Source organism: Jaculus jaculus, chromosome X, assembly GCF_020740685.1.
Source record: "Jaculus jaculus isolate mJacJac1 chromosome X, mJacJac1.mat.Y.cur, whole genome shotgun sequence".
In the NCBI taxonomy this organism is placed as follows: Eukaryota; Metazoa; Chordata; class Mammalia; order Rodentia; family Dipodidae; genus Jaculus; species Jaculus jaculus.
The window spans coordinates 64,506,913-64,534,012 of NC_059125.1; the positions used below are offsets into that span (position 1 = coordinate 64,506,913).

At 43.1% G+C, this 27,100-nt stretch overlaps 1 protein-coding gene across 2 annotated transcripts in view; it reads left to right on the plus strand.

Moving 5' to 3' along the window:
- Positions 1-678: 678 nt before the first annotated feature.
- Nhsl2 (NHS like 2) overlaps positions 679-27,100 on the plus strand; it is an 87,821-nt gene continuing 61,399 nt past the window's right edge. For both annotated transcript variants that reach the window (XM_045141084.1, XM_045141085.1), the window contains exon 1: positions 679-812. In XM_045141084.1, coding sequence (XP_044997019.1) covers positions 770-812 — 43 coding nt within the window. In that variant the 5' untranslated portion in view covers positions 679-769. The remainder of the gene's footprint in view (positions 813-27,100) is intronic.

Sequence of the window (27,100 nt, forward strand, 5' to 3'; positions counted from 1 at the left end):
TAAGAGAGCCCCTCTCCCTTGCTGATCCTCAGTTTTTCCCCTGTTAGATGGGACTGGTCATCTAGTTTCTTTGTCCATAGTGAGGATGATAGATGATACGTGCCCAGGTAGGAGCTGGGGAAATTGAACTGAGTTATATCCAGACATAATTCACAGACTTGTTCCAGACCAAGAGAGAAAGTGTGTGTGCAAAAGAGACTTGTAAAAAACAAGGCCTATCTCTGTGCATGTCTCTCCTCTGGGAAGGAAGGGGCCCACACAGTGACAATAGACTAGGGGCGCTGACTCAGACAGCCAGTTCCTGTTCATTTCCCCTCTCAGCAGGACAGCCGCTGAGCCTGAGTGGGAGGTCAGCCCTCCATGCAGCTGGAACTCAGGTCTATGGTTGAGACCTAAGAACCTTTCCTAGAAAAAGACTAGAGCAACTCACAGATAGCGCCCCTCCCTGGTTATTAAGGGAAATGGGATAAGTGGGGCTATGGGTGGAGGACAAGGTGCCAGAACAGAGAGAGAGAGAGGAAACTCCCTTTTTGCTTTTCCTGGGCTTGGCTGCCCAGGAACTTCCCTGGGCAAAGGAGCATGTGATTGATGAGGCCAAACTGACCCAGTCAGAGTACTGGGAAACAGCTCAGGAAGAGACCCTGGGCGCTCTACTGAGGAGCCTGAGGATAGGGTTCGGAACAGCAGCTCCTGGTGTGGGCCTGCCACACACTTCTCTGTTGCATGAGGATTGGTTGAAGGTGGATCCTTGGGTATCCACACCGCCAGGATGGAGAGAGCCGAGCCTCTCACCCTCTTCTGGAGCCGGGGAGGTGAGTCTTTGGGGAAAGAGTGAGCAGTGCGTGCCTACCATGCTGAGGAAGGAAGGAAAGAAACTGGGGCTTTGGTTAAGGAGGAGCTGTGCCTCAGCGCCATTGGACTTCCTGGGAGGGAGTGGGTCCCTTAGTACTAGACATGTGCAAGGAAGGGCAGGAGTGCCATTCGGAAGAAATGCTATACATGGGTCTACAATTGGGTGACTCTGCATGTAGAGTGGGTGATGTGATCATATTCCAACTCTGATATTCTGGGACCCTAAAAACGTAAATAAGGAATTGTGTCTGTGCATGCTTGGGCATCCCTTATTTTTTTTAAGTCAGCTTATTGATTCTGAGGCTTTATCCCTTAGTTCAATTTCAGTCAATCTTGGAGCTTAGCCCACCTCTGAGACTCTTACTAAAGTGACGGATTTGTTTTTGCAATCCTAAGGCACAGTCTCTGAGAGAAGCAGGAAAGCGGTGCCTATTCCTAGTCATTTCCACACACAGTTCCTTCCAAGGGATCAAGTGCTTTCTAGGGATCAGTTCAACCCAGACCTCCTGGCACTAAGAAAGAATGAAGTTCAGGGTCCTGTGTCAAACTGGGGGCACTCTCTGGCTTCTGCAAAGAGGTTCAGCCAGGGTGGGGTATGTGAAGTTACGGTTGTGGTGGCATAGGCAGCCAGCAGGACAGACTGTGAGTCCATGGGACATCTCTGGGGTTCTAGCCAGCCATTTATAGCTGGAGTATGTTCAAAAAGTATTTATGAGCTAGTGATTCAAAAAGCAAAGTGATGCAATCAAAAGTTGTGTGAAGACCTTATGTGCAGCTAGACATGGAGAGGAATCAAAGGAAACTGGTGTTTAGTCTTCAGATATTTAAGAGGCTGTTACAGGGTAAAGTGACTAGATGGAATCTGCATGGGGGTCTCAGGTGATACAGTTGAGTCCTGTGGACAGGGAGGAATTTCCTAACAGACTCCCCATGGCTGTAATGGGGAGCCTTAAAGAAGAGCAAAGACTCCATACCCTTGAGCACAGTGCTTTCTCCTGAGTCAGGGCATGAGTCCTTGAGCAAAGGGCGTGTGCCTCAAAGTGAGAGGGAGGAAGGGGTAGCCCTCACCTATAATGTAGGCTCATCACACACTGAGGTTGGCTCCCTCCTCCCCCCCACAGCTGCTTCCCTCGTCTAGGCCCCCTCATTTCCCTCCCTCGCACTGTACTCCCTGCTTCCACTCTCCAGCACCTTCTCCACTGCAGCCAAGCAAGTCTTTAAAAAACAGACCCGGCTGCTCAAAATCCTCCAGCAGCCTCCCATCACCCACTGGTGCAAGTCCCCATTTCTTTCTCTTCTCTGTTGTCTCCTTTCTACTCTAAAAACAGAACAGAGATAAGATCATTTCTCTAATACGGCTCTGACATTTCATAAATCTATGTCCTAGACAACTGGAAAGGGCTATATTTAACCTTCTGTCATGTAGCTTTTAATGGAGGGACTTGCTGAAGGCCCTCCCTTCTAACGCCACAGGAGACCTGAGGCTTGCCTTTGTTCTGCAGCAGCAGAGCCTAGCCAGCAACCTGGAAAGACAGAACAGGCCCATCCCTCCAAAGAGCCAGTGAGACAGCCAACTCTCTGCCCCCCAGGATTCACCTACCCCTCTGTTACTAGATGAAGGAAGACCTGTTCTACCCTCTGAAGTGTGCCCCTTAGCTTTAAAAAATAATGGTAGATTTTGCTTTTATTTATTTAAGAGAGGGAATGGGCACGCCAGGGCCTCTAGCCACTGTAAACGAACTCCAGATGCGTGTGCCACTTTGTGCATCTGGCTTACGTGGATCCTGGGGAATCAAACCTAGGTCCTTTGGCTTTGTAGGCAAGCACCTTAACCACTAAGCCATCTTTCCAGGCCCCTCCCAGCTTTCTTATCTGCAGATACTTGACAGGCTCCTCATTGACCCTGTGCTGGACCAACAGAGCCTGGAGGTAGGGACTGTAAACCTGAGCTGGGGGAAGGGGCTAAGAGATAAGAAAATGTGTTGTCATGGATCTTGTTCTATCACAGGAGGTTTGGAAAAAGTGATGCTAAGTACTAGAACATTGTATATGTTGCCTCGTATGGCCCTCACAACAGTCTTCTAGAGTAAGCCCGGGTTATACTTCTGTGAGGAGGCTAGGGCTTACATGAGTTAAGGACTTGCCCAAGGTCACACCTAGAAAGAAAATACCAGAAATGGGAGCAAACCTAGACCTGTCAAAATCCAAAGTCTATCACCTTTGTGCAAGCCCAAGTTGTCCCTGGTTGAATTGGCTCTGCCCTTTGGAGCAATTCTTATGGAGTCCCTTGCAAGCTTTTGCTATGTAACCCATCACCCAGGCCCAGGCTCACCTCAACCTCTGCCCCTAGCCAAGAAACCCAGGTCAGCAGTTTGGGGATTTTTGTTGCTGTTTTGTGGGCTTTGATTGGTTGGTTTTTGAAAGAGGAATCTCACTCAAACATAAGGTCCTCCTGCCTCAGCCTTTTCAGTGCTGGGACAGGTATGTGCCATCAAGCATGTCAGTGTGAGGTTCGTGATTGTTTCCCTGCTCTCAAGCCTCCTGGGGTTGGCTTCTCCCACACTGTTCTCTTATCCCTTGCTCCTGGGACCAGTACTGAAGTAGTAAGTTATTCTTTTTTCCGCATCTGCCCCCTAGACTGTTAATACTAACACCTTCTGTGGTCTGTGACAAATTTTGTCCCAGTTTCCCAGTTGCAATGTAGGGAGGAGATTCTCTAAGGGCATTTCCAGTTCCAAGAGTCTAGGATGTCCAGGGCCCTGCCCCTGACCAGCATCTCCTCCCCCAACTTGCTGCCTTCTCCTCAGTACTGTGTTGGGATGAGGGTCACCACAAGCTCAGGTTTGGAAACATTTGCTGAATCAAGTGATTGTACCAGAGCCAACAGGCAAAATGACAGCATGATAATAATGACCATGTGTACAAGGCTCTTTAATGTTTACCAACTTTTCACAGTGGGCAGAGTGGTATGGAGGGGGCTTCAAGGTGATCTTAATAATACACAGAAGAACTGCAAAGAACACTGAATTACATGGTGAGAAAATGATTCTCTTTCCTGCATTCTGATTACCTTAAGGAGAAAGTCTCAGTATGCTGCTGTTCTTAATTTCTAGAATACTCACAAATCTTCTGCCCTAACAAAGCAAGGCCTACCTCAGACTCAAAGACAGGAACAGGGACAGTGTTTTTCTTTTTTAATTTTATTTATTTGAGAGAGAGAGAGATAAAAAGAGGCAGATAGACAGAAAGGGCACACCAAGGCCTTCAGCCACTGTAAAAAACTCCAGACACATGCACCACCTTGTGCATATGGCTTTAGTGGGTCCTGGGGAATTGAACCTGGGTCCTTTCATTTGGCAAGCAAACACTTTAACCACTAAGCCATCTCTCCAGCCCCTCTACTTGGAGTTTTAATTACTGTGTTCTATTTATCTTATTTCTTTTTACAGTTAATTTCTTTTTTCTTTTATTTTTTAATATTTTACTTATTTATTTACTTGAGAAAGAGAGAGCAAGAGAATGGGCATGCCAGGGCCTCTAGCCACTGCAAACAAACTCCAGATGCATGTGCCACCTTGTGTATCTGGGTACTAGGGAATTGAACCTGGGTCCTTGGGCTTCCCAGGCAAGGTCTTAAGTGCTAAACCATCTCTCCAGCCCTTATTTTTATTTTTATTTTTGGTTTTCCATGGTAGCATCTCACTCTATCCCAGGCTGACCTGGAACTCACTGTGTAGTCTCAGGGTGGCCTTGAACTCACAGTGATCCTCCTACCTCAGCTTCGCTTCCTGAATTCTGGGATTAAAGGTGTGTGCCACCATGCCCAGTTTACAGTTACTTTCTAGTTATAGTAAGTGGTTCTCCTTTGTCTTTTTTTAAAATAAGATACTTTTATTTATTTATTTGCAAGCAGAGAGAGATAGAGAGAAGAGAGATAGAGAGAATGGGTGTGCCTGGGCCTCTAGCCCTTGCAAATAAACTCAAGATGCATGGGCCACTTGTTGCATCTGGCTTTACATTGGTACTGGGGGATCAAACAGAGTTGTTAGATTTTGCAGGCAAGTGCCTCAACTGCTGAGCTATCTCTCCATCTGTTGTTTGTTTGGGCAGGGCTGAAAATTAACCCAGGGCCTAGCACTTTCATGAACTCTACCTCTTCAGCTCTTTGGTTTGGTTGCCACTTAAAATTTCTCTTATTATAAATGTGTTTATTTGTTTCTTCATTTTGAGATAGTTTCATGTAGCCCAGACTGTCCTCAAACTTGCTATGTAGCTGAGAAGACTTTGAATTCCTCATCCTCGTTCCTCCATCTCCATATTACTGGGGTTACAGTCATGAGCCATCACACTCAGCTCTATATAAATGTATTTAAGCAAAAAGAAATCATTTAGGGTCCAGAGGGAGGACTCAGTAGTTAAAGGCATATAGTTATAAAGCCTGGGTTTGATTCCCCAATACCCATACAAAGCCAGACACACAAAGTGACACATCTGTCTGGAGTTTGTTTGCAGTGGCAGGAGGCTCTGGCATGTGCATTCTCTCCCTCTCTCACCCCACTCAAATAAATAAAAATATTTTTAAAAACCATTTAGAGAGGAGCCGGGCATGGTGGCACATGCCTTTAATCCCAGCACTCAGGAGGCAGAGATAGGAGGATCGCCATGAGTTCGAGGCCATCCTGAGAATGAAGAGTGAATTCCAGGTCAGCCTGAGCTAGAGTGAGAGCCTATCTTGAAAATTTAAAAAAAAAATCATTTAGAGAAAAAGGAAGTAAGTCTTCCTCCAGATTTCCAGGTCGAATTCCCTTATCACCACATCCATGTCTCTATTGTAGGCCACCTCATATGCTGTACTCATTTATTTATTTGTTTGTTTGTTTGTTTGTTTATCTAAGACAGAGAGAAAGAGACAGAGAGGGAGTTTGGGCACACCAGGCCTTCCTGCCACTGTAAACAAACTCCAGACACATGCACCGCTTTATGCATCTGGCTTTATGTGCATACTGAGGACTCAAACCCAGGCTATCAGGCTTTGCAACAAATGCCTTTAACCTCTGAGCCATTTGTTTAAATCTTCCATCTTTCAGGTTACAAAAGTTCAGAAGGAAAATTTGAAGAGGAAGGGATGAGAATAAAAATGTAATTACGAGTGAGGCCTATGACAGTGACTGGGCCCTCGGGACTGTCCAGCTCTTGTGATCATTTGAAACTAACGCATCCCATATTCAGAGCTAGAACTTACACAAGCCACAGACCCAGCCTAGTGACTGAATGCCTTTGAGGGGCTGTGGCAGTTCACAGATAGGAAGTTCATTGGAGTGCCTTTAGGAATCCGTAACTGGAGTATAAGAGAAAGATGCAGGATTGGTTTGAGAGACAAGTTGGGTCAGTATGGCATATTAATGCCAGCCTCAGCTGACCCCTTGGAACCTCTACAGCTGTGTTGGCCAGTCAGAGTTCTTCCAAATTAGGCTGAGGGGATCATTTATCTGCTCTCCTCTCCTTTCCTCTCCTTTCTGAGGGACACCCCTGGCACAGGCAGCACTATCTGAAGAGGGGACCATGCACTTCCAAATAAGGATTAGCAACCCGCATCAATCTTGCTGACCAAAGAAATAAGGCCTTCAATCATGAAGAGGAATTTGAGTGGCATGTCACAGCACCCTCCACAGAGGCCTTGTAGTTACCTTTTTGTTGCTGGAATAAAACATCTGACCAAAAGCAGCTGATGGAAGAAAAGTTGTTTATTTTGGCTAACAGTCACAAGGGAAAGCTTTATGGTGGCAGGGGCAAGATGATAGAGCAGAGTCTGGACATTACCTCCTTGCCACAGCAGGTTGACAACAACAGCAGGAGAGTGAGCCAAGTTCTGTGAAGGGAGAGCTGGCTATAACATCCCTAAGCCTGCTCCCAACAACACACCTCCTCTAGCAAGATTCCATCTCCCAAATTATTATCAGGTGGGGATCAAGAATTCAAAACACATGAATTCTGGGGAAATCCCTAACTCAAACCACCACAAGCCTGGTCAGAGTCCCTAGGGCTTTGGTGCTACAGGGCCGGGGTGTGTGGGGGGGTGTTGAAAGAGAACAGTGGTTTGGAAGACAAAATATAGCTAATCAAGAGTTGGTAGACAGCTGAACCTGATGACACAGGCCTATAATCCCAGTTACTTGGGAGGCTGAGACAGGAAGATTAGAAATTCAAGGCAAGCCTGGAAAGCCAAGAGAGTTCTAGTACAGCCTAAGCAACTTATTGAGAGCCTCATCTCAAAATCAAAAGTAATTTTTTTAAAAAGTCAGAGATATAGCTCAGTGGTAGAGAACTTGACTACCATGCGTGATGCCCTAGGGTGAATCCTTAGTACTAGAAAGAAAGAAAAAAAAAAAAGACTCAGTGCCTGGCAGAGCCCAGTAACTGTAAAGTGAATGAGTGGGCATGATATTCCCATCTCTGTTCTTATAAGCCACAGAGGCAAACAAGCCACGGGAATTTCTGGTATTATTAGGGCAATAAATATGTAAAGAGACTGTTCTAGAGCCTTGTGCTAAGTGCTATTCCTGTGGTGTGTACCAAAGACCAAGCTACTGCAGCACTTTGTTCTTACTTCTCTCCTGGAGGCCTTTCCCTTAAGGCATGATTATTGGTCTCAATCGATACATATAAGTATTAACATATAGAGATTTACTTCAGATCTCAATAGAGGTCAGATCCCTCAAGGTGGGATAGCCACCAGTACAGTGTGCCATCATAGCCTGTGCCCGTCCCCTGCACTGTCTGCTCCTCCCAAACACATGCATGCACTCACGCACACACAGTCCTTTGCAGTTGGCAAAGTGCTTGTTACATATATTTCATCTTGACACAGGCCTACAATATAGCAGCATAGCAGTGACAGAAGAAAGAAGGTTTCAACCTTTATTTTCTTTAACCTGCCTGGGATGCAGTTCAGAAATAGATGTATTCAAATCATATGTATATCAGTGACACTTTTTTATTCTGGTTTTCTTTTTCCTATACATTCTTAGCCACCTGTGAAATTTTTCCATTGCATTCATCTGTTCTTCCATATCTTGTGAAAAATTGTGACCAAAATCAAGTTAATTCCTTTTATGCTATGGGGGTGTATAGAGGTTTTATATTTTTTTCAGCCTTAAAAAAAGCAGGTGTTCTTGCCTTGAAACATGAAAAATGTATGGAATCAAGAATATATCTAATTTTTGTCTGATTTTATGTGTGGCTACACATGAGAGAGCTTTCTTATTGAGGCAGTGGTGATATAGTGTGAAGAAAAGGCCACTTAGAGAAGTTGGATCCTGGGCAGTTCCTTCTCCTCAGCTGTTCTCTCCCCGTACCTTGTGTCTCCCCTTCTCCCCAAACCCAGTTCAAGTACCTTTCTTTCTCTTTATTCCCTACTAAAAGATTCCTAGGACCTCTCCTCTCAAGTGCCAGTGAGTACAAACTTTGGGGGTGGAATAAAGAGAATTCTTCCATCTCTCCTCATGGGTCCTGTTAGGGTGGCCTTGTCTCAAGAGTTTACTGAAAGCAAAGCTTTTCTCTAGAATTTTCCTAGCAGATACTCACACTGTAGACCTAACAGCTTTTCTATACTCAGAGGAGAAAAATCTCCACGTGTTCCCAGCAGAACAAAAATGCACATATTCTGTGCCTATGCCTGTGACTCATATGACTTCATTTCCTATCACAGGCACCTTACCCTAATTTGAATTTCCTTTCTCTTTGAAACTCCCATAATACCTTGTTGGCTTCATTGGTTAAGTAAAGGGGGAGGTCATTTCTACTCATTTCCTTTACTTCCTTGTAGGGAGCATGCAATAAGTAATGAGGGCCAAAAGTGGAAATCAAGGTTCCGATTTGGGCTTTAAGGATTAGCAAAGTAAATAAATCACCCTTATCAAAGTGTAATATTCAAAGAATCAAAAACATGAATCATATTTAAATATGTAATGATCAGCTATCAAAGATTTAGCTCATTGATGTAGGAACCAGCATTGTGGTAAAACTAACTTTTAAAAAATTTGACAGTTAAACACAGAATTACCTCAAAAGTTAATGTAGCAATTCCACTTGTAGGTATATATGCCAAAGAATTGAAAATTGACTTAAGCAGATACCTGAACGTGAATGTTAATAATAATGAAAAGTTTAAAATAACCCAAATGTAGCCGAGCGTGGTGGCACATGCCTTTAATCCCAGCACTTGGGAGGCAGAGATAGGAGGATCACCATGAGTTCAAGGCCGCCCTGAGACTACATGGTGAATTCCAGGTCAGCCTGGACCAGAGTGAGACCTTACCTTGAAAAAAAAAGTCTATTAATAAATGAATAGATAAACAATATGCTGTACTCATACAATAGAGCATTATCTGACCATAAAAACAAAGTTCTGACAAAGCTATGGTTCAGATAAATCTTGAAGACATTCTGCTAACTTAAAGAAGCGAGACACAAAGAACAAGTGGCCTGATTCCCCTTAAATGAAGTATATAGAATAGGCGAAGTCATAGGGGAAGAAGGTAGAATTAGAAATCACCAGGGTATAGAAGGAGGAAGAAATGCGAAATGACTACTTAATGAGCACAGAGCTTAAGACGATGAAAACTGTTGGATATGTATCATAATGATCATTTGCAACATTGTGAATATAATTAATGTCATTGAATTTCACACTTAGAAATGCTAAAAATGAGGACTAGGTTATAGCTCAGTGGTAGAGAGTCATGCCTAGTATGTGCAAGCCCTGGGCTCCATTCCCAGTGCACATACCCCCAAAAAAGAAATCCTTGAAAAGTTTACCTTATGGATATTTGACCTCAGTAAAAAATAGTAGGGCCTGAGGAGATGGCTCAGCAGTTAAAGGCATTTGTTTGAAAAGCCAAATAGCACTGGGTTTGATTCCCCAGTATCAATGTAAAGCTCTGGCACACCCATGCTCTCTCTCTCTCTCATAAATAAATAAAATATTTTAAAACAAAAAATACTAAAAATATGGGCTGCTATGATGGTTTAAGGATTAAAGGTGCTTCCTTGCAAAGCCTGCTGTCTCAGGTTCATTCCCCAGTACCCACATAAAGCCAGATACACAAAGTGTCACATGCAGAAGTAGATTGCCATGAGTTCAAGGCCACCATGAGACTACGTAGTGAATTCCAGGTCAGCCTGAACTAGAGTGTGATCTTACCTTGAGCCCCCAAAACTATATAAATAAAATTTTAAAAAAGAAACCAGGCATGGTGGCACACACCTTTAATCCCAGAACTCAAGAGGTTGAGGTAAGAAGATGACCAAAGTTCAAGGACCCAGGTTAGCCTAGCCAGAGTGAAACCATGCCTCAAAATTAAAAAAAAAAAAAAGTAAGCTGGAGCTGGGCATGGTGGCACACGCCTTAGCACTCTAGTGGCAGAGGCAGGAGAATCATTGTAATCACTGTGAGTTTGAGACCAGCCTTGAAATGCAGTGTGAGTTCCAAGTCAGCCTGGAGTGAGACCCTACCTCGAAAAAAAAAAATGTGTCATATGCATCTGGAGTTCATTTGCAGCAGTGGCAAGAGGCCCTAGTGCACCCATTCTTTCATTTCTTCTTTTGCTCATAAATAAGCAAATATAATTAAAAAGTAGTAAAAGGGGCTGGAGAGATGGCTTAGCAGTTATAGTGCTTGCCTGTGAAGCCTAAGAACCCAGGTTCAATTCCCCAGTGCCCACATAAGCCACATGCACAAGGTGGAACATGTGTCTGGAATTCATTTGCAGTGGCTAGAGGCTCTGGCATGCCCTTTCTCTCTATAGCTATCTGCTTCTTTCTCTGTATGTCCAATATAAATAAATAAATGAAATTAATAAATGTAGTAAAAGTGTTTAAAAGACTACAAAAAGAGGGCTGGAGAGATGGCTTAGCGGTTAAGCGCTTGCCTGTGAAGCCTAAGGACCCCAGTTCGAGGCTTGATTCCCCAGGACCCACATTAGCCAGATGCACAAAGGGGCGCACGTGTCTGGAGTTCGTTTGCAGTGGCTGGAGGCCCTGGCGTGCCCATTCTCTCTCTCTCTATCTGCCTCTTTCTCTCTCTGTGTCACTCTCAAATAAATAAATTAAAATGAACAAAAAAATACTTTAAAAAAAAGACTACAAAAAGAATGTTAACTAAAAACAGAATAAATATAAGAAAGGAAAGAAAGGTGGACAGCCAATATTGGTATTGGAATGGCCACTGGTTAGAGGATTTTAATCTTTCTACCAAGTGTTTTGGTCCTGATTCAGTTTTGTTCCTTTTTTTGTTGTTCATTATCTTGTTTGTAATAGGAAATAAACTTTATCTCTTCCTCTGACAAAAAAGAATGTTGAAATAAGATGAAAAAGATAAATACAAAAGTGCTACAACATAATATAACTAATATTTGAGGATACTTTTCCTGTTGAATAGAATTAGGTTTTTTATTTCTACTACACAAAGATCACTTTTTTTGTTTTTGTTTCTTTGTTTTTGTTTTTCGAGGTAGGGTCTCACTCTAGCCCACGCTGACCTGAAATTCACAATGTAGTCTCAGGGTGGCCTTGAACTCACGGTGATCCTCCTACCTCTGCCTCCCGAGTGCAGGGATTAAAGGCGTGCACCACCACGCCCGGCCACAAAAATCATTTTTTAGGGGCTGGAGAGATGGCATAGTGGTTAAAGCAGTTACCTGCAAAGTCAAAGGACCCAGGTTTGATTCCCTAGGTCCCACATATTTCAGATCACAGGGGGCACATGCGTCTGAAGTTCATTTGCAGTGGCTAGAGGCCCTGGCGTGCCCATTCTCTGTTTGTCTTCTATCTCTCTCTGCTTGAAAACAAAAATTAATCATTTTTATTTTATCACTCTTGTACAAGTTAACTTGTAATTTCAGAGTCTTGGTCTTAATCAGCAATGAATAATAATCAAGCAGCCATGTGGATCTTAGCTTCCTTTCCTCCTGAAAGGCTACTTAGTGATTTTTCTCTGCTTTTTTGTCAAACTTCAGTTCTTTTTAATTTTTTAAATTTTTGTTTATTTATTTGAGAGGAAGAGAAAGAGATACAGAGGGAGTGACTATGGGTATAACAGGGCCTCCTGCCACTGAAAATGAACTCCAGACACATATGCCACTTTCTGCATCTAGCTTTATGTGGGTACTGGAGAATCAAACCCAGGCCTTCAGGCTTTGCAAGTAGGCACCTTTAAATGCTGAGCCATCGTTCTAGCCCTAATATATTTTATTTTATTTTTTATTTATTTGTGTGTGTGTATGAAAGGGAGAGAGAGAGGGAATACAAGCACACATATGGGCACATGGGGACCACTTGCCACTATAAATGAACTCCAGACACATGCACCACTTTGTGCAGCTACTGTGGAGTCAAATCCAGACCTTCAGGCTTTATAAGCAAACATCTTTTTTTTTTTTTTTGGTTTTTCGAGGTAGGGTCTCACTCTGGTCCAGGCTGACCTGGAATTAACTCTGTAGTCTCAGGGTGGCCTTGAACTCACAGCGATCCTCCTACCTCTGCCTCCCAAGTGCTGGGATTAAAGGCATGCACCACCACGCCCGGCTTAAGCAAACATTTTTAACCACAGAGTCATTTCCCCAGCCCAAACCTTTTTTCTTAGTATTTTAAATAATGCACAACATCCATGTGTATCACCATAAAAAAGCCTTAACTTGAGCTAAAAGGACTGACTCTTGTGGACATTAGCATCTTGGTGACATCTGGGGTCACTTCTCAGACCCACTTGGATCCATATTGTATGTAATTACCAGGCTGACTTTCAAAGTGTTGTTTCCAGTATATTCTTCCTCCGCATAAGAATTGAAATGACTCCTGATATAGCCCACATTTCCCAGACAGGCATGCAGAAGAATCTGTCTAGAGATTTAAAAGGAAACTCTCAAGTGTCCTCCCACTTGGTGCCAGCCCAAGGATGGCAGCCCATATTGACCCCCTGGCTATACTGCCATTGCCTACACACTTTTACAGACATGCCCACTCTAATTGCTGTTGGCCATCTCTTAGCCTCCCTGGTTATGGCTGTGTCTCGTGAATTTCAGCAATACATGCATTGCTGTTATAAACTTTATTTGTTATTTATACTACTTTATTTTTTTATTTCTTTTTAGAGAGAGAGAGAGAATTGGCATGCCAGGGCTTCAGCCACTGAAATTCAACTCCAGATGCTTGTGCCACCTAGTGCACATGTGCAACCTTGTGCTTGCCTCACCTTTGTGCATCTGGCTCATATGGGATCTGGAGAGAGATCAAACATGGGTCCTTAGGCTTCACAGGCAAGCACTTTAACTGCTAAACCATCTCTTCAGTCTTCAGCCCTCTTTTTTTTTTCTTTTTCTTTTCTTTTTTTTTTTTTTTTTTTTTTTTGAGGTAGGGCCTCACTCTATCCCAGGCTGACCTGGAATTCTATCAATCCTTCTACCTCTGCCTTCTGAGTGCTGGGATTAAAGGTGTATGCCACCACACCCAGTTTGTCCTACTTGTTTGTGGTCTTTTTTGATGTTTTGTTTTTGAAATCGATCCCCACTATATCGCCATGACTTGCCTGGAACTCACCATGTTGACCACACTGGCTTTTAACTTGCAGCGTTCCTTCTGACTGGGATCAGAGGCTTGATCTACCATGCCCAGTTTATTTGTTTGTTTTATTTTTTATTTTTTATTTTTGTTTATTTTTATTTATTTGACAGCAACAGGCAGAGAGAGAAAGAGGCAGATAGAGAGAGACAGAGAATGGGCGCGTCAGGGCCTCCAGCCCCTGCAAACGAACTCCAGATGCGTGCGCCCCCTTGTTCATCTGGCTAACGTGGGTCTTGTGGAATTGAGCCTGGAACCAGGGTTCTTAGGCTTCTCAGGCAAGCGCTTAACCTCTAAGCCATCTCTCCAGCCCTGTATTGTTTTCTAACTTTGAAAACTTTCTTCCCTTTTCACTTTTCACAAGCTTTTCACTTGCTCAAAGCTGCAAGATTAACATGCTAAAGAAAAGAGTTCTTCAGTATACCACCTCAAGCAGCCTTCATTTCCTGCTTAAATCTGTTCTAATTCTTTGCTACCGTTGGCCTCACATGGAGATGATGGCTTTTGTCTCCCTCCAGCATGAAGCCTCATGACTTATTCTTTGGTTGACTGTCTTTTCTTAAGAAGCTGATGGCTTCTTGTTTGTCCCTCTAGTGTGCACGGAAGCACTGAAAACACACATCCTGTCCACTGAGGATTTATAGTTTGGCTAGGAGAACAAAAGATGGGATTCTAGATGTGTCCGGAGCATATAGGACCTCTTAACTGCTTTCCACTTCAGACACCTTAAACAAGAATCCTCAGTACCATTCAGTTTCCTTGCTAATGAAATAATAATGATAAAACCTGACCTTGCCTACTTCAAGAAATGAAGGAAATTCAAAGGAAGCCTTATTGTGCAAGTATTTTGTAAACAGTAAAATGATGTCCATAATAGTCAGATGATTCATTAAAGTTAAATAATGCAAAAAGCAAAGTATGGTGGTTCACACCTATAATCTTGGCATTTGGAGGCTGAGGCAGGAGGATCAATGCCAAACTGGGCTACACAGCAAAACCCTGACTCAAAAGGCAAAAAGGTAGGTGTGGTGGTGCATGCAATCCCAGCGCTTGGAAGATAGAGGTAGGAGTATTGCCACAAGTTTGAGGCCACCCCGAGACTACATAGTAAATTCCAGGTCAGCCTGAGCTAGAGCAAGACCCTACCTCAAAAAAGAAAACCAAAAAATAAAAAAAAATAACAACAAAAAAAAATTAAGGGGCTGGAGAGATGGCTGAGAGGTTAAGGTGCTAGCTTGCAAAGCCTAAGGACCAGGCTTCAGTACCCCAATACCCATGTAAAGCCAGATGCACAAAGGAGGCCATGTGTCTGGAATTTGTTGATAATGGCTAGAGGCCCTGGCATCCCCATTCTCTCTCTTTCTATCTGCTTCTTTCTCAGTCTCTCTCTCAAATAAATAAGCAATGAAAGATGGTATAATAGAATATGTTACAATGCACTTTCTCAGCTCTTAATAGTCCTTGCAGTACTCAAGTTCAGAAGTGCAAGGAGGTGCCTGTTAAGCAGTTCTAAAGGGGCTGGGTTTTGCAGTTGCAGATGGCCTGTATTTCTTTTTTGTTGTGCTGGGGATGGAAACCAAGTCCTTACACATGCTAAGCAAGTGCTCCACCACAGACCCTGTATATGGTCTCTGTCAGATTGCAAGACCAAGGGTGTGATAAGGTTTCTTTGGGAGGCAGGATGTGAATGTAAGGATCCATGCACAATGAAGGAGAAGAAGCTGTCCCAAGAAGTCAAATGTCTTTACAATTGATGTCCCAAGAGTGCTAGACAAGACAAGCACAGTTACTGCCACTTCCACCACTCCACTTCTCAATCAGAGCCTCTCTTACTGCTTCCCATGACCTTGTTTTCCCCACTCCATGTGGCTTTGTTTAGTTTGTCTCCCTGGGCACACCCTGGCTTCTGGAACCCCTTCCTGAATGTATGCATCACATCCATGTTCCCTAAGAGAAGGGCTTTCAGCGGGTCAGTAGTCAGTCACTTTTCAATCTGGACCATCCCCATCAGTCTGAGTCTACAATACAGAGCTCCTCACAGGCAGGCAGAGGCTTTCTGGTCTACTCATGTATCACCTAAAAACGACTGCCTAGCACAGAGTAGCCACTCAACAAAGTATTTGCTCAATGAGTACATAATAAATCAGACTTTAGGAACCACTCCTGTCCACTTTATTCAGGAGGGGGTTGGGATGGGGTAGGCATGCAGTGCAGTCTGGGCCTTCTCTCTGACACATTAGGCTGAAGTCAGCATATATTTTTTCTTTTCTTCTTAAATTTATTTGTGTATATGTGTTTGTGTGTATGGGCATGCCAGGGTCTCTTGCTGCTGCAAACAGAAGCCTGTCTGGCTTACATAGGTGGTTGAGGAATTGAAGCTGGTCTGGCAGGCTTTGCAAGCAAGCACCTTTAACTGATGAACCATCTTCCCAGCTCCTATGCATTTTTTTCTGTTACATTTTTTTAGGCAGTATCTCATTATGTAGCCCAAACTATCTTTAAGCCATCTCTCCTGCCCTTGTTTTGTTTTTTAATAGCCCTTCTGGCTTGTGTCCATTAAACCCTAGCAAATGTAAATGTGTTTGCATTTTTTGAGATAAATTTGGACTTCTCAAGTCAACACACTTTCGGGCATCACCAACAGGTTCACTTACTCATAGTCATAACTGTGCGGGTTGGGGGGGTGAAGCTAGTTGTTCAGCTTCAAAACAAAATAAGGCATCTCATCACTTTACCAATGTTCCTTTCAAATACTTCCTGAATGATCTCTCCCTCAAGTCCTACAACCTGCTCTCTATTCTATTCTCTGGAAGATTTTCCCATTTTTCTTGGAATTGGTTGCCAGAAAGGCACTGGTCCTGCAGATATGGGACTCTGGCTAGGTCCCCACCTGGCAGCAGGGAGGCTCTCTCCATCTAATATGAAGGCAGCTACAAGTTATCTTCCTTATACATGACCCTGTGCTGTTAGCAGCATAATTTTTTCAGTCCAGGAGTATAGAAGGTGCATGAGGAAGGAGCCTGCTTCCTCCCCAAGTCCATGACATTTTATGGGATAGGTGACACCACTGGTTGATTCTCTGCCCCAACACCCATTGGCAGATACTGGTGATAATGCCAATTTCACTGTATTCCTAATAGTAGGGCAGTAAGCAGTCTTGTGCATTTCTCTGCATGCACATGTTTGAGTATTCTTGAGGTTTAACTTTATGAATGTGCAGTTACTGGATCAAATAATTTATGAGTAATTATATTGAATAAATACCAAAATATTGACTTTAGAATAAAAAGCTTAAGAGGCTGGGGATGTAGCTCAGTGGTAGATCACTTGCTTGTCATGCACAAGGCCCTGAGTACAATCATCAATATCACAAAAAAGTAATAACCCCACCTTGCACTCACACGTGTTCACCCTGGAGAAACAGTCACATACGTGAACAGTAGCACATATAACATGAATATTGGTGATAGCATTGTGGTTTAGTTGTTGCTATTGTTTTGACTTGGTGTGACAGTATCTCTAAATATCCTGGGCTGGCCATGAACTCTTTTATTTTTTGGTTTTTCAAGATAGGGTCTCACTTGAGCCCAAGCTGACCTAGAATTCACTATGTAGTCTCAGGGTTGCCTTGAACTCACTGTGCTCCTCCTACCTCTGCTTTCCAAGTGCTGTCTGCCTCCCAAGTGCTTGGATTAAAGGCATGCACCACCACGCCCGGCCTCCATGAACTCTTAGTTACCCTCCTACCTCAGTCTCTTGAATGCTTGGATTATAGGCATGCATCCCCATACCTATACTATGATAGCATTGTTTCTAAGAGGAAAGAGAGGATAGAAGAATAAATAAAAATGTATTCAACCAATAACCCCACTGAGTGGGGAGTGAGGACATATAAAAGTATAAGCTTTTATAAAAATAAAATAAATGAATTCAAACAATAGGATACTATATAACACCAACATGTCTGAACCAGAGCTGCCTGTGTCAACATGAATATCTCTCACAAGCCCAATGTGAAGCAAAAAATCAGATTGCAATAGGATATGTACAATTTGATGTGGCTTATACAGTTTACGAACACACAAATCAGTATTCTATAGCTAATTATATGAGCACATACACAGTACATTTTATTTATTATTGATTTATTTATTATTTATTAGGAAAGAGAGATAACAAGGGTGAGTATGGACATGCCAGGGCCTCCTGCCACTGCAAACACACTCCAGATACATGTGCCACTTTGTGCATTTTTTTTTTTTTTTGGTTTTTTGAGGTAGGGTCTCACTGTAGCCCAGGCTGACCTGGAATTCACTATGGAGTCTCAGGGTGGCCTCGAACTCACGGCAATCCTCCCACCTCTGCCTCCCGAGTGCTGGGATTAAAGGCATGAGCCACCACGCCCAGCGCATTTGGCTTTTTACATGGGTACTGGGAAGTAGAAACCAGGTCATCAGGCTTTGTAAGTAAGCTCCTTTAAAAAATATTATATTTAATCATTTCCAAGCAGAGACAGAGAGAGAGAGAATATGCATGCCAGGCCCTCTAGCCAATACAAACTCCAGACTCAGGCACCACCCTGTGCATCTGGCTTATGTCAAGTTTGTACTGAGGAATCAAATATGGGTGCTTAGACTTCACAGGCAAGCACCTTAACAACATCTCTCCAGCCCGCAAACAAGTACCTTGAACTGCTAAGCCATCTCTTCAATCCCAAACAGCACATTTCAAAACATGCATGAGGTTCAATGATATCCAATTTCGGATGGTGCTTCCTCTGTACAACTCGGGAGGGGCAGGAGCATCAACTGGGCCTATAATAGTTTATTAGAAAAAAAGGTTTGGGAGCAAGTATGGGTAAATGCATTTGCTCTTCATACTTTTTAAAAAACATTTTTGTTCATTTTTATTTATTTATTTGAGAGCGACAGAGAGAGAGAGAGAAAGAAGCAGAGAGAGAGAGAGAGAGAGAATGGGCACACTAGGGCCTCCAGCCACTGCAAACGAACTCCAGACCCATGTGCCCTTTGTGCATCTGGCTATCGTGGGTCCTGGGGAATTGAGCCTCGAACCAGGGTCCTTAGGCTTCACAGGCAAGCGCTTAACCGTCTCTCCAGCCCTGCTCTTCATACTTTTGCATAGCTTGAAATGGACCATCCAAAAAACTAGAAGGACAGCAAGGTAGAGATTGCTTCTGCTGCTCCTTGTTTTTTGTTGCTCTTTTTATTTTATTTTTTTCTTGGGATTAGGAAACCGAGGCTCAGTAAGGTTCACAGCCTCACCAGGGGACGCTCTTTTGTTCATGGGCACATGGGGCCTTGGAGAGATAGATAACTTCCACAGGACGAGACCTCACTTTGATTCATTGAAAGTTTCTTCTCCCTAGACACTAGTGAAAACCCTTTGGTTGGACCACTTAAGTAACATAATCTTATCCCACAAGGATGGCAACCTGATTTTTTACTACTGTTACCCTCACACTGGAGCCTGCCTGCCCACTGGGGGACTCTGGATATATTGGACCAAATGTGAAGAGTGCTTAAGGGGAAATGTTAGATCCAATCTTAGCTTTGGCAACACTCTTTTCCATGCACCATTGCAGTACAGTGAAATAGCAGCATCCCAAAGCTTATTCTAGAACCAAAATTTTGCTGTAATGCCTCCTGCAAGGAGGGTTGCCCAGTGAGATGTCACAGTGAAGCCACCCAGCCTTATCAGTACCACTTGATCTCAAGAAGAAGCCAGGATGGGAAGGGCTGTCTCTCAGTGCTTGGCCCCTGTTGCCATGGCCTCTGTTACCATGGTTTCCCAAACAGTTTTGCTTATGATTCCTCTCAACTGGTTGCATGCATAACTGAGCAGGACCTAGAAACTCTCTCAGGCAAACTAGGAAGAAAGCTGCTAACAAAAAAGATGAGTAAGGAAGTAATTAGGCAAACACATAGAAAGAGTAGGTGGAAAGAATTCGGTGTGAGGTGTAGAAACAAATCAGGCTTTTTTCCTTAGGATTTTTTTTTGTTTGTTTGTTTCTTAAGGTAAGGTCTCACTCTAGTCCAGGTTGACCTGGAATTCACTATGTCTCAGGGTGGTCTCAAAGTAGGAATTTTTTTTAAATGTAATGAACCAAAGTGGCTGGGTCCGAATTTGCTGAGAAATGCCCATTATATAGCTGACATGTGGTACAGGTACAGAAGCTCTGTGCCCTGGATTTCCCAGAAAAGTCCCAGTTTCAAGTATTCTATTCTATTTGTCAGACCAAGAATCCTGGTTTTTGATTCAGAAAATAAGGTCACTATAGTTAGATTGGCTCTCTATGTCATCCAAGAAAGCCTGATTTAGAATCCACCCCCCTCACTGGTTGGCAGGTAGTCCCCACAGGGCTTGCCTTGAGCTCTGAGGGCCTGAGTGAAGTGGCTTCTTATTCAACAAGAAATTTCAAATTGATCTGGACTCCACAGCCCTTTCTTTTCTCAGGTCTGAAGCTCTCCAAAAGGGTGTGACCAAAAAGACCTGGGGTTGTGGCCCCCTCAGGCCTGGATTTCAGTATATATACTTCATTAACCCTACTGATATTGACAATACTGTGAGTCTGTGTCCTCATCTGTAAAATAAAGAACAATAAGAACTACGACACATGATTATTCTGAGCACCAAATAAAATGTTTGCTACTTTTAACATACTGTACATACTGTTAGCTGTTGACATCCACTCCTCCAAGCCAAGCTATGTGGTCACAGCTATAATCCCAACACTTGGGAGGCAGGAGGCTTGCCAAGAATTCAGTGATAGCCTAGGCTACATAGTAAGTTCTAGGCCAACCTAAGCTATAGAATGAGACCCTATTTTTTAAAAAATCCACTCCTTCATTCAACAAATTAATGTGTCTTATATGGCAGGCATGAGGCCAGGCCCAGGGACATGAAGGTGATCAGAGAGACTGGCTTGGAGCTTTCAACTCAGAAGGGTAGGCAGACTTTAGCCAAAGATTCATCCCATGTGAAGTACAAGTACAAGTAAGATATGGAAGGAGAGCTCTTTCAGTTTTATTTTATTACTGATTTTTTTAGGTTAGCATGCAAATTAATGGTTTTATTATGTTGCAGTCAGGTTCGCATTGCTGATAGAAATCACACAACCAAGAGCAGCTTGTGGGAAAAAGAGGTTTATTTTGGCTGACAGGCTCAAGGGGAAGCTCCATGATTGCAGGGGAAAATGATGGCATGAGCAAAGGGTGGACATCACCCCCTGGCCCACATAAGGTGGACAACAGGAACAGGAGAGTGTGCCAAACACTGGCAAGGGAAAGCTGGCTAGAATACCCATAAGCTCTCCCCCAGCTGCCTCCAAGAGGCTTTAATTCCCAAATCTTCATCAGCTGGAAACCTAGCGTTCAGAACACCTAAGTTTATGAGGGACACCTGAATCAAACCACCCCACATATTCATACATGTTATAATTTATTCTTAATCATCCCCCTTCCCAACTGCCCTCCTCACATGTCCTCTGACCTTATCTGAGGACATGGCTCAGTGACAGAACCCTTGTTTAACATGAGTAGCTCTGGATTCTATTCCTAGCATCAATAAGTAAATAAACAAATATTAAAATAAATAAATAAATATTGACTGTGAAGCCAGGCTTGGTGGCACATGCCTTTAATCCCAGCACTAGGGAGGCAGAGGTAGGAGGATCGCAGTGAGTTCAAGGCTACCCTGAGACTACATCGTGAATTCTAGGTCATCCTGGACCCTACCTTGAAAAATGGAAGAAAAATTAAAAAGCCGACTGTGGCTACTGAGTGGACTCAGAAGTCAGGATAAGGGTCTGAGGGGTACTTAGGAGGCTTCTGCCAATGACAGCAGCTTGGACTAGGGTACTGGTAGTTCCAGTATGAGGCATGATCAGGTCTGGATAGATGTTAAAGATGGAATTAATAGAACGTGGTAAAGGACTGCCTCTGGGGAGTGAGGAGGAGAAAAGAATGTATTTTTGTTACTGTGTCCCCATGGTTGGGGTGTACTTGGAGCCTCAGACAATCCCAAAGCTTCTGAGGAGCACTGCATGGATGTGGATGTGACATTTCTCCTCTTCTCTTCTTCTGAGGAGCAGTATGATGCCAGTCCTTCAGTCCAGAAATCAGTCACTTGGCTTCATCTTTTTGTGTTTAAAAATTTTTACTTTTGTAAAGAAGAATAAAGTCAGGTATGTGGCAATTCTGGCCTTATGTTGAATGCAGATTTTACTTCAAAGTAAATTCTTCACTTCCAGCACTTGAATGGGATGCTACTTTAAAAATAACATAGTTTCCATTAACATGGGGTGCTGAAAATATTCTTTAGATGATCTCCTGGGAGCCAGTATGTGTTCTTTGAGCCAGATTCCTTTCAGACCTTTAACTCAGGAGCTTTTGTTCCAAGAGGCCCAAAGAGAAGACCTGAAAGGAGAGGAGAGTAGAAGGGCCAAAGACATACTTGAGTTCCATAACAATCAATCACACTTAACTCCAGTTAACCATGCTTTAGAATATCCAAGGGAATTTCACACCATTATTTATTGTCATATTTTGCAAGTTTAGGACCAGAGCAATCCAGCACGTTTTTTATTGTTTGTTTGGTTTATTTTGTGTTTTTTTTTCTTTTTTTGCTCCTTACCATATTGAATGCTTAAACCTTTTTTGAGAGGGGTGGAAGCAGGCTTTGTGATCAATAAAAACGTTCAAATAGACATTCAAGACCTTTATTTATTTGAAACAATTTATTTCATGTGCATTGAGAGTCTATGAGAAAATGTGCTATTTTCCCACACCACTTGTCCCCTACTCACATCCACAGGGCTTTCATTTCTCAATCCTTGCAGGCTCACCCTTCACAAGCTATTATCTGCCTGACAATTGGTGGAGACCTCTTGTCTTTTCTTCCTCTCTCAATTAAACTCTAAGGACTGAGGTTCCCATCTGCCTTGGAGCAAACAAATCTGTTGTGATACCTGTTTCTCAGAAACTGGAGAGCTTTTCTCCTTTCTCCAACCTCTGTAGTTCTCTTTTCAGAACACTTGACCCTCTTAGCAATTTTTAACTGCAGGTGGCAATTAAATTGCTTTCCCAAACTTAGATCAATTCATCTCATCAAAGCCCCCACCCTCTGCATTTACCCTGACCCTGGCCACCCCTGAACTAAAAAAGCAAAAGAAAATCGCCAGGCATGGTGGTAACAAGCCTTTAATCCCCGCATTCAGGAGGCTGAAGTAAGAGGGTTGCTGTGAGTTTGAGGCCAGCCTTGGGTTACATAGTGAATTCCAGCCCAGCCTGGGCTAGAGTGAGACCCTGCCTCAAAAAGAAAATCATTCATAAACACACTTCCCTTAGTTGGTATTTTTTACCTCATAAGCAGGCCTATGTCAATATGAATGTGACAAAATTACTAGGGAGAAATAGCAGAATATTCTTCCTCTGGTCTTTGTTTCCACTGTCGGTAGGGCTGGCAGTAGAGGTGTTTGAAGTTTAGTGTTACCCAACATGGCACCCTTTCACAAATTCTTCTTAATACAAAGGTAGCTGGCCATGCCAAAGCTTCCAGTTCAAGCTGAGTCAGGGACCAACAAAAGAGGAAGAATGGCTTTTCACTCAGAGATCATTGTGAATTTTGAAAGTGAGAGAAAAGAGAAGATAAGGAAAGAGAACAGTATAAAAGGGATAAGAAAAGAGAAAATAAAGGGGGTATTTGCAAGAGGAGAAATAGAACTAAAGCTGTGAAAAGAATAGAAATTCCTGAGGCTGGAGAGATGGCTCAATGGTTAAAGGCACTTACTTGCAAAGCCAGATAGCTTGGGTTTGATTCCCCAGTACCCACATAAAGGCAGATGCACAAATTGGCACATACATCTGGAGTTTGTTTGCAGTGGCCTGCTCATGTACTCATTCTCTCTCTCTCTCTCTCTCTCTCTCTCTCTCTCTCTCTCTCTCTGATTTATTGCATTTATTTTAATAGTCTTGTATCAGTTATTCTAGTGTATTATCTTAACATATGAATCATTAGCCAGGTGTGGTGGCGCACGCCTTTAATCCTAGCACTCTGGAGGCAGAGGTAGGCAGATCGCTATGAGTTCGAGGCCACCCTGAGACTACCTAGTGAATTCCACATCTGCCTGGGCTAGAGTGAAACCCTACGTCAAAAAAACCAAAAATAGGGGCTGGAGAGATGGCTTAGCGGTTAAGCGCTTGCCTGTGAAGCCTAAGGACCCCGGTTCGAGGCTCGGTTCCCCAGGTCCCACGTTAGCCAGATGCACAAGGGGGCGCACGCGTCTGGAGTTCGTTTGCAGAGGCTGGAAGCCCTGGCGCGCCCATTCTCTTTCTCTCCCTCTATCTGTCTTTCTCTCTGTGTCTGTCGCTCTCAAATAAATAAATAAATAATTTAAAAAAAAAAACCAAAAATAAAATAAAATAAAATAAGCATATGAAACATTAATGTATTTCATGTATTTAAAAAAATTGAGGTAGGGTCTTAATCTACCCTACGCTAACCTGGAATTCACAGTGTAGTTTCAGGCTGACCTCGAACTCATGGCAGTCCTCCTACCTCTGCTGGGATTAAGGGTGTGCACCACCATGCCTGGTTCTCATCTATTTTTATTCTTGTGGTTTTGTTGGAAAACCTGAAGGGTTTCGGGTGAAAAGTACACATCAAAATTTTCCCCTCTCCCCTCTCCAAGTCTTTATCATTCTTTCTAAAGGCCATCAATGGGCAGTTACTTGCATGTCATCACAGACTTATGCCCTGTATATATAGACCTGTGCCTTTTCTGTACACATAGAATGATACTTTACATAGTGACCAATGCCTTGCTCATGTTTGTTTGGTTGGTTATTCTTCAGGGTGTTGTTTGTTCTGAGACATCTTGCTATATAGCCCAGGCTGGTCTCAAACTTGTGTCACCTACCTGGCTTCAGCCTCCAGAAATCTGGAATTACAGGTGTGCATCACCATACCCTATTCTTGCTCCCCCCTCGCACACTTTGTAGTACTGAGGATTGAACCTAGGGTCTCACATATGCTAAGAAAACACTTTATATGCTATTATATTCCCAACTCTCTATTTTTCCCCAGATCTCTATTTTTTTTTTTTTTACAGAGGGTCTTCCTAAGTTCCCCAAGATGCCTTGCACACACTCTGTCACTCAGGCTAGCCTTGAACTTGTGAACCGCTTACCTCAGCCTCCTGAATAGCTGAGATTATAGACATGTACCATCATGCCCTGCCCTTGCTACACACACCCCTTTCCAATTTACCATTAACTCTAAAGTTTTCTTACTTCCTCCTATTTATTTATTTATTTTTATTTAGTTAATGGTGGAGTTGGAACTCAGGGCTTCACATGTGTGAAGCAAGTTCTCTGCTACTGATTTATCTATACCCCCAACTCTTATCTCATTGTGTAGATATGTACAATGTACAGTACCCTTACATTGTTTAGAAATATTTAAATAAAATAAAAAGATTCAATATCACAAAAAGAGAAAAAATTCAGTACCACACTAACCATAAAGACAAGACACAAGGAATTTTTAAATTTCTAGTTATAACTATCTATCTATCTATCTATCTATCTATCTATCTTACTCCCACAGATTTGAAATGCACCTTTATTATGTTTTTATATGTTTAGGAGTTTGTTTTGGATTGTGCATGTTATTTCATTCATGTATTTGTCAATTTTGGCACTATTATCTCCCATTTTCAGTGGTCACATTAAAAAAGTAAAAAGATGTCTATGGATATAGCTCAATGGTAGACCACTTGTCTAGCATGTGTGAAGCCTGAGTTCTACCCCTAGCACCACAAAAATGGTTAAAAAGCGATGAAATGAATTTTAATGATATGCTTTATTTAATTAACCCAATATATAAAATAAATTATGTGAAATCAATTTTAAAGGTATTAACAAGACATTTTATGTTCCTTGTTGCATTCTAATTCTCTGAAATATGTTGTATGTTTTACAGTTCCAGACAATTCAAGTGCTTAAGAGCCACACATGACTGGTGGCCACTGTAGTGGATAAAGTTAAGTAAAGAAGTCCAAAATGTCACACGTGAGCCTCTAGGTTTGGTGAGAATGAATTAGGAAGTTAGATTCTGAGGACAAAATTCTTCAGCCTCACCACTTAGATCAACTTCTGAGGCCTCATGGAGACCCTGATTCAATCCTCCATGCTGGTTAGGTATAGAGCAGAATCCAAGCCCCTACTCCTCTCCACAGCCCTGCTGGCCAGAGATCAGGAAAGGGCCTGCCACTCAGGAGGTCATGTTCTCAGGCTGGCACAGGTTCCCCTTTCTCTGCCTTCAGAACTGCCTCTGTTCATAACTTCTTTCATTTCTCTTATATTCAAGACCCAATGACCATTTCCTTTTTTTTTTTTTTTTTTTTTCAAAAGCAGAGTTTGTGTAGCAACAGGGCTCTGAGGTCTAATGCTGGGGTCAGGGAGGGTGTGGTGGGGAGGAACCCACATGTGGCTTACTCAACAGTGAGATCTCAACTCAAGTGGCCCCACAGCCACTGTGGTCCTGAGCAGCAGTGGTGGCAGCCATGGCAACACAGCCTAGAGCATGGAGTGGTGAGCATGGGCACAGTTGAGAACTGTGAGGGGATCTGAAGTTGGGGTTGGCACCTGATGGGTGTTGGTAGTGTGGGAGGTAGCAGTTACCTGGAGAGGCCAAAGAGATGGGATGGGAGGCCAGCTTTGGCTCAGTTTGAGCCTGCCAGGCCAGATTTGAGAAGCATTTAGACTCCACAGAAGGCTTGAGGTCTGGTCCCTTGTGGTTGGCAGGAAGCTGAGAAATGTGATTATCCTCTACAGGCCACATGCTGTCCCTGGGCAAAGGCGGTGGCCTCATGCCCACCATTAATGATTTCTAAACCAGCCCTCCTCATCAGCCTGCCTTCCCAAACTGGCCAGCTACCAGACTGAGTCTGTGGTTAGCCAAGGTTCAAAGTAGTTCTATTGTAGGAGAAAAGAAATTCTTCCTTTGGCACCCTAAGATGGAGCTCTTGGTCATCAGCACTGCCCACAGTGTCCTCATTGCCTCTGAAGTGCCTGGATATTGTTTGGTTCTGCCTTTTAAAAATTTATTTATTTATTTATTTATTTATTTATTTATTTATTTATTTATTTACTTGCAAGCAGAGAGAGAAAGAGAATGGGCATGCCAGGGCCTCCAGCCACTGCAAAAGAACTCCAGATACATGTGCCCATTGTGTATCTGGCTTACGTGGGTCCTGGGGAGTTGAACCTGGGTCCTTTGGCTTTGCAGGCAAATGTCTTAACTGTTAAGCCATCTCTTCAGACCCTTGGTTCTGCCTTTTGCTTCCAAAGCCCTAAAACTAAAACTTGTCACCTTGACACTTTGGAACCTTCCTCTGAAGACATCTGAGTACCCAATAGTCTCCTCAACTAAGAAAAGGTCACAAGTAAGATCAGCCAGGGCCTCCTGAGTTTATGATGGGAGATGATCTCACAGCCTTGTATCTCCCCATGGCATTGCTTTGAGGGTCTTTCAAGTGAGAACATCTTCCCTTGAGAATCAAGAGCTTGGGAATTGGTATTGGACAGACTTAGTTCAAGTCTCAACTCTGTTA